Consider the following 7,717-nt stretch of genomic DNA (forward strand, 5'->3'; position numbering starts at 1 on the left):
GGCGGTGGCACGACCGGCGTCAAGTGCACGGCCCGCGGACTCATGCTGCTGCGTGGCGGTGAGGCAACGCCGCGCGGTGGTGTCGGCAAGATGGCTTTGGTCGTCCAGCGCTCTTCGCTTGAATCGCGGGCGCTCTTGTAGTCTTGCTTCTTGTCGTAGGACGACCGGTCGGGCGAGTAGTCTCGGTCGTGCTGGTGCTGTTGCTGTTGCTGCTGCTTGCGCCGTCGCCCGCGTTCGTAGCCCTCGTTGATCGCATTGATCGTCGCAATGTGGGCTGCGTATAAGCTCTCGAGCGGTCCCGTGAGAACAGAGAGTGTCTTGATCGGAAGGTTGGGCACGTGCTTCAAGGTTTTTGTCTCGACTTGAAGCTCTTCGTACATCGCAGCCATGCGCATATTGTCGACGTCTGCCACGTCCCGGTTGAGCAAGACGAGGCGAAGCGTATAGACGAGGCGACTTGGGTCCGATGGCTTTGCTTCAAAATCGGATTGCACCTGGTGGAGGCGGTCGCAGGCGTCCTTGACGTTCTCGGCATCGCCTAAGATGTGCAGCCGCCGCAGCGGCGAGGCCATTGCCATCTCCTCGACGTTCGTGATGTGGATGCGCGTGTGCGTGGCGTCGGCCACTTGCATGAGGCGCGTGGACGCATGCTCCAAGAGGTGCGCCGCAAAGTCCGACCTGATGTGCACGACGGCCTTGTCGTGCATGTACGAGACTGACTCGAAGGTCGGCGCATACTTGGAGCGCAGGATCTCCTGCATGCGTGGCACGAGCGCGCGCATGGCCGCTTCGATCGTCCTCGGCGTGCCCGCGATGCAGAGGATGCGGCAGTCCTTATAGACAGGCGTGTCGATGAAGTACATGTAGGTCTTGGTAGACCGCGCGAGCTCCTTGAGCTCCGTGCCCGAGCGCACGTTGAGGCTCTGGGCCATGTCGGCCGGTACGAGCATGAACGTCTTTGTCTCGCGGTCTGACAGCGTCGCCATCGTCGTCGGCCTCCTAATCTAAACCGGGACGACCCGTTTCTCAAGACCCACCCATGACCCGACCAGGCCTGCCAGTGTTTCCAACTAGCGTTTCCAACCAGTGTTTTAACCATCGTTTCGAACCAGTGTTTCAAATGATTGTTTCGAACCAGTGTTGTCAACCGATGTTTTCAACCAGTGTTTCGTACACTGTCTTAGGCACTACAAGATAGTATGATGATGATTCGTGTCGACTGTTGAGACGAGTTGACAGGCGAAGCCACGACGCAGTCGTTTGCGCGGAGCCCGGTCGCTTCGCACTGCGTCCGCACCTTGCAGACGCCACTCCCTGCCTGGCCTCCTTCATCAACCAGGCGCGTTATAGTACGTGCATGTCTGGGCTCTGTTGATGTGACCGTTGGTCGCATACAGTGGTTAGCCCACGTCAACACCACTAGGCCGGGACAAGGCGACGTGTGTTTGCATGTTTAGTCCTACGGGAGAAGCCCGTTGATGTGGAACTCTACCATGGGACTGTACAGCCTTTGGCAGCAGTCTGTAGACGTAGCTTACTGTAGCTGTCACTTTCCGTTCTGCTTTGTAAGCTTAGTACATACAGTACACTAGCCGGTGTTTAGGGAGTACGGCCTCCCTCTGTCTGGTGTTTCACGTTTTGGTTGTTGCCAGGGAGCGGAATCGGTCACAGTTGACCAGCCTGCAGTCGTCCATCAAGACTCTTCCAGCGCAAACAAACTCGATGCACCCGACAATTTGTTGGGTGCACGAGCTCGTCACCACCACGACGGTCGAGGAGGCGATTGCGCTCGAGGCCGCTTATGTCGACGCCGTCTTCGCTAAGGGACTTTCGATACTACAACGCCAAAGCCAGCGAGGTAGGACGCCACTACTGCTCGTTCCCGGCACGACCTCGACTTCAAGCGTCAGTTGGTCAAATGCTACAGACACAACGCCATCCTGTGAGCTCCATGGTTGTCATGGGCGGTTCAACGTATCGGTAAAGAGTAGAAATAGAGTTTTTAGGAGGAGCAGGCATAGGCCAGCCAAACCTCGACACAGTTTCGATTTGGCTTCGGTCTGCTACGTCTCGATAATTCTTCGCTACGACACCGGCGATCCGACGCAACGACGGCAGCAGCGTCCCGGTCGTTCTTCGCTACGACGCCGGCGTTTCGATTCCACGACGGCAGCAGCATCCCGATCGTCCTGTGCTTCGACACTGGCGATCCGACGCAACGACGCCTGCGTCCCGATCGTCTCGCACTCGACACAGACGCTCCGCTCCAACGACGGCAGCAGCATCCCGACCGTATCACGCTTCGACACCGACGCGCCGCTTCAACGACGGCAGCAGCGTCCCGGTCGTTCTTCGCTACGACGCCGGCGGTCCGACGCAACGACGGCGGCAGCGTCTCGGTCGTCTCTCGCTTCGACCCTGGTGCTTCGATGTGGCGACGGCACCGACACCGATGCTTCGATGACGCACATCAACCGTCGCCACCTGGGCACGGCGTCACATACTGACACGCAAGACCGACATCGAAGCGCATGGCACGGCCAGAGTCGCTCCAAGCCGTTGCCAACGACGCCGATCACCGATCACTGGGGCACCGCCTCGCCACCACCCATGGCAGGCGACGTCCTTTGCCTCCTTTGCTAGCAACAAGCACGACTCCTGAAACAACATGGAGTAGGCGGCTTCTCGGACCGCCGGTACATGCTTGCTATGTTTGCGTTGGGTGCCGACATGGAGCAAGTGGGTACTGCGTTTCTGACGACGCCCGAAAGCGGGCTACCGCCACCGCGCAAGGCAGCGATCACGGCCGCGACCAGCTCGACGGCAAGCTGCGCCAGCGCACATCTTTTGCTCCCACGACACCAGCTAATCGGTGCTCCTCGCGGGCCAAGGCCACGCCTACTGCCGCCTCGACGACACGGTCGCGACGGTCTTAGCTCGGTTTGCGTGAGTGTTTAACGCTAACGAATGTACAGATCGTGGTTGACAACAAAGAGCTAGCTGTGGAGGATCGCGTTGATTTCTTGCTGCACTTGCATGACTGCGAGGAGGTCGCCGGCCAGGAGGATCTTGGTCATGTTGGCGTCCAGCGGGTCGATCTGGAAGCTCACGACGGCGCTCGACGCTTGTGCTAGCTACAAGGATTCTTAGCACAACCAACGAGACAAGCAAAAAGCGCTTACTCGGCGCAACCCGCCGCCCGTCAAAATCTTGTCGGCCGTGTCCATGTCCACGCGCATCTCGACCTGCGTTTGCATCAATGGGATCGGCGCGCGGGACCGTGGCGGCTCGACCGACGACACTGGTGCCGGGGCCGCCTTGACAGATACTGGGGCTTGGGTCTCCTTGACGGCCACCGGCGACGGAGCACGGCTAGAAGCAACGGACCGTGCTGGCGACGGTTCGCGACCCGAGGCGACGACCGATGAGGAAGCGCCGTCCAAAGCCGCCGTAGCGGTCGTAGCGGTCGTCGAGGTTGTCGAGGACACAGACGATGCGCTCGGTGTTTTAGCAGACGCGCTGCCGTCGTCGGGCGCCCGTTGCCGGTGGCTGTCGTCGTTGCTCTTGTCTGGCGTGCCGTTCACCAGAGTCACGTGGCGACGGGACGTGCTACTGCTGTACCGACTCGAAGACGCGTCGGCCAAGTAGACGGTGCGTCCGGCCCCTGACGCCATGTCTGAGAGCAGTGTGCGCTGGGTCTTGGCCGGCGGCATTGGCGGGTCGCTCAGTGGGCGCTTGAGTCGATCTTCCGTGGTGTCGCCCTTGCCAAAGTCCACACATGACTTGTTGATGCCGCCGAGGTTGACGATCGTCGTGCGCTGCGCCGCCACCGGCGTCGTCGACCGGCTCAGCTGCACGATCTTGCTGCGCGGTGGTAGCTCGGATGTCTCCGTGTCCGTCACGGCCTTGATGCGATGGGGTCGCTTGGTACTCGTCGTCGCGGTTGTTGTCGTCGTCGTTGTTGGTGTCGGTGTCGTCGTCGTCGTTGGCGTCGTCGTTGTTGATGTCGTCGTTGTCGGTGTCGTCGTTGGTGTCGTCGTTGTTGTCCGGTCGTTGGCGTCGTCGTCGTTGGTGCCGTCGTTGTCGGCGTCGTCGTTGTTGTTGGTGTCGTCGTTGTGGTTGTCGGCGTCGTTGTTGGCGGCGGTCGGCGGGGGTCCAGTGGGCGGGTGACGGCAACACTGGCTGCGCTCGTACTAGGCATTTGAAGAAGCCGATCCAGGTCTTGGCTCCATGCGTCCGCGGCCGGCACGGCGTCGTGGAGCTTCCACCCATTCGCACTCGTGTCCCATGCTGACGGCATGGGCGCGGGGACTGGTTGGTACGGGAAGGGCATGGCCGGCGGTGGCACGACCGGCGTCAAGTGCACGGCCCGCGGACTCATGCTGCTGCGTGGCGGTGAGGCAACGCCGCGCGGTGGTGTCGGCAAGATGGCTTTGGTCGTCCAGCGCTCTTCGCTTGAATCGCGGGCGCTCTTGTAGTCTTGCTTCTTGTCGTAGGACGACCGGTCGGGCGAGTAGTCTCGGTCGTGCTGGTGCTGTTGCTGTTGCTGCTGCTTGCGCCGTCGCCCGCGTTCGTAGCCCTCGTTGATCGCATTGATCGTCGCAATGTGGGCTGCGTATAAGCTCTCCAGCGGTCCCGTGAGAATGAAGAGTGTCTTGATCGGAAGGTTGGGCACCTGCTTCAAGGTTTTTGTCTGGACTTGAAGCTCTTCGTACATCGCAGCCATGCGCCTATTGTCGACGTCTGCCACATCGCGGTTGAGCAAGACGAGGCGGAGCGCATAGATGAGGCGACTCGGGTCTGATGGCTTTGCTTCAAAGTCGGCTTGCACCTGGTGAAGGCGGTCGCAGGCGGCTTTGACGTTCTCGGCATCGCCCGAGATGTGCAGCCGCCGCAGCGGCGACGCCATTGCCATCTCCTCGACGTTCGTGATGTGGATGCGCGTGTGCGTGGCGTCGGCCACTTGCTTGAGGCGCGCGGACGCTTGCTCCAAGAGGTGCGCCGCAAAGTCAGACCGGATGTGCACGACGGCCTTGTCGTGCATGTACGAGACCGACTCGAAGGTCGGGACGTACTTGGCGCGCAGGATCTCCTGCATGCGTGGCACGAGCGCGCGCATGGCCGCTTCGATCGTCCTCAGCGTGCCCGCGATGCAGAGGATGCGGCAGTCCCTGTAGACGAGCGAGTCGACGATGTACATGAGGCTGTTGACCGACCGCGCGAGCTCCTTGAGCTCCACGCCCGAGCGCACGTTGAGGCTCTGGGCCACGTCGGCCGGCACGAGCATGAACGTCTTGGTGTACGACTTGGGCTCCCACATGCTACTGCTGCTGCTACTGCTGCCGCCTCTAAATGCGTTTCTCCAAACTCGCCCTCCCAACCAAAAAACGGCCACCCAGCGTTTCCAACCAGTGTTTTACACACTGTCTCGTACACTGTCTACAAAAACAGAGTCTCGAACTGGATGCGTACTTCTGTTTCCTCAACATCGACAAATCCAACTGCGAGGACATTATTGTACAACATGTGGACTGTAAGACTCTTCCAGCCTCAATACACTCGGTATTCAAGATGAATAGCTACACGTCGGGCGCGAGGGCTAGAAGCGCTTGCTGTGCCGCAATCGTGTCTGCCCACGCGCCGGTGATCGAGAGCGTGTAGTAGTTGGCGTCCATCGTGTCGGGCTACGCGACCTCGTCAGCGCGTCAAGAAAACGTCGAGTCATCATACCTCCAAGCGCACGGTCGCCTTGGACGCGGCCACGACCTACGCGACATCATTGTATCAACTTGATACGAGCGACGATATGGCACCTGTTGCAGACCGGTTTGCATGAGACGCAGCGCAATCGAGCGCGCGATGCGGCTCGTGACACGCGTTGCTTGCGCGCAGAGCGTCACCGACGGTGCACGTGGCGGCTCTTGTCGCGCGCGTTTGCTGTCGTTGTTTTCCAAGACACTGGCCTTGCGCTTCGCCTCTGGCGCTTCGGAAAAGCCGCTCGCGGGGGCCGACGAGCTCGCCACGGTTCGCGACGTAGCGCGGGTACGCTCGAGACGGGGCTCGGGCTTGATGTAAACGTCGGCGACGGGTTGCTGCACTGGCTCTGCTTGCACCGCCACGCGGCGTAAGGGGCTGGGTGGCATCGCGGCGTGTGCATCGCGAGGCTCAATAGGCCGACTGTCTTGTGGGTTTGGCGCAGCGCGGGTAGGCGCGGTGCAGGGCTCGGGCTTGATGTAAACGTCGGCAACGGGTTGCGGCACTACTGGCGCTGCCGTTGCCACTGGATTGCTCGATGCAGCCTGCGCACAAGGCCGCGCAACGTGCTGGCGTGGTGTCGGCCGTTGCGGCGGCAGCAGCGGTTGCAGTGGCTCGGGCTTGACGACGATGGTAGCGACGAGACGCTCTCGGTTGGTCAGTGTTGCAGCGCAAGCCGATGGGACAGTGCGAGGTGCCGTGGCGCGCGGTTGCGCGGTAGCGGGAGACGACCCGACAGTCGGCTCGGGCTTGACCACGACGGACGGCAGAGGTGATGCAGGACGGGCGGGTGGATCTGCGAATGCTAGTGGGCGCGGCGACGGAAGGCGCTGTGGTTGCAACGGAGGCGTCGCGGCAGGCTGCTGCAAAGCGCCCGGAGATCCACCGACCGGCGGCGGAGGTTCGCTTGTCGATTCGGGCTTGACCACGACGGACGGTACCGGCAGCGGTGGTGGCGGCCCAGGACTTGCGAGTGCGCCTGCCGAGGCTTGTGGGCGATCTCGCAAGCTTTCCGACTCGTGACGTGGCGACGGGAGCGGCCGTGGTTGCGACAAAGGTGCTGTAGCGTGCTGCTGCTGCAAGCTCTCTGGGAGCTGCCCGACCGACGGCGACGATGCGCTGGGTCGCTCGCGCTTGACAACGACGGGGGCGCAGGTAGTGGCGATGTCGCACGGGCGGGTGGAGCTGCGGGCTCTCGAGGTAGCAAAGGCATGGCGTTTCGCGGCACGCAATTCTGTCGTCGAAGCAGCCGAGGGTCACGGCTCGGGATGGATACCCGCCCCATCTCGTTCAAGTCGAAGGACCCGAGAGCAGGCATTTCCGGACCCTCGCGCTTGACCATTCGAGGTGCGTCTGTCTCGGCGCTCATATGTAGCGCCAACGCAGGCTCACGCTGGAAGGGTCTCGGGACTGGCCGTGCGCGGAATCGCTCCGTCGGTGGTTCCCGCTCGCGGCTACGTCGACGACTGCGTGCGTTCGATGGCGCGGGTCGACTGGAGGCGACTTTGGAGGCGACATACACCGTGGCCTGGATGACCTCGTGCTTGCAGCCCGAGATGGCGAGCACCGATCGGTCGCGCGATCCTGCCGTCGTCGTGACGCCGACTGGGAAGCGCGAGGTGAGTCGCTCGATGGCGTCGTCGCACTGTGCGAGGTCGCTGCTCTTGAAGACGCACTGGAGCACGACTTCGTCGCCTGCCAGCTGCTGCGACTGCCGCCACGCTTCATGGCGCTGCAAGCTCGCGTCCAGCTTGGCAACGATTGCGTGCACCTCGGGCTCGGTGCCCATGACTTGAACCTGTCGCTTCGTGACGCCAATCGACATCTCTTCGGTCGGCGCAATGGTTACGTTGCCGCTGCCATCGACCAGCAGCGCGTCGACGAGGTCCCGCCGCGACGAGAGCACGTTCGCAAAGTGGCTCGGGATGTACAGCGACGCCTTGCCATACACGTAGCGATACGT

General features: G+C 61.8%; 3 protein-coding genes across 3 annotated transcripts; all 3 read right to left on the minus strand.

Moving 5' to 3' along the window:
- Positions 1–40: 40 nt before the first annotated feature.
- SPRG_11433 (hypothetical protein) lies at positions 41–1,005 on the minus strand (the record flags this gene model as incomplete). The annotated part of the gene is made up of 2 exons (XM_012350434.1): positions 166–1,005; positions 41–110 (listed from the first exon to the last, which is right to left on the minus strand). The coding sequence occupies exons 1-2, from the start codon at positions 984–986 to the stop codon at positions 41–43; spliced, it is 891 nt and encodes a 296-aa protein (XP_012205824.1). The 5' UTR covers positions 987–1,005.
- A 1,971-nt stretch (positions 1,006–2,976) lies between these two features.
- SPRG_11434 (hypothetical protein) lies at positions 2,977–5,341 on the minus strand. The gene is made up of 3 exons (XM_012350435.1): positions 4,250–5,341; positions 3,183–4,193; positions 2,977–3,134 (listed from the first exon to the last, which is right to left on the minus strand). The coding sequence occupies exons 1-3, from the start codon at positions 5,318–5,320 to the stop codon at positions 2,997–2,999; spliced, it is 2,220 nt and encodes a 739-aa protein (XP_012205825.1). The 5' UTR covers positions 5,321–5,341; the 3' UTR covers positions 2,977–2,996.
- A 238-nt stretch (positions 5,342–5,579) lies between these two features.
- On the minus strand, positions 5,580–7,692 carry SPRG_11435 (hypothetical protein; the record flags this gene model as incomplete). The annotated part of the gene is made up of 4 exons (XM_012350436.1): positions 7,081–7,692; positions 5,814–6,988; positions 5,731–5,766; positions 5,580–5,684 (listed from the first exon to the last, which is right to left on the minus strand). The coding sequence occupies exons 1-4, from the start codon at positions 7,577–7,579 to the stop codon at positions 5,580–5,582; spliced, it is 1,815 nt and encodes a 604-aa protein (XP_012205826.1). The 5' UTR covers positions 7,580–7,692.
- Positions 7,693–7,717: the final 25 nt, after the last annotated feature.

This window comes from Saprolegnia parasitica, assembly GCF_000151545.1.
Source record: "Saprolegnia parasitica CBS 223.65 unplaced genomic scaffold supercont2.65, whole genome shotgun sequence".
Classification (NCBI taxonomy): domain Eukaryota; phylum Oomycota; class Saprolegniomycetes; order Saprolegniales; family Saprolegniaceae; genus Saprolegnia; species Saprolegnia parasitica.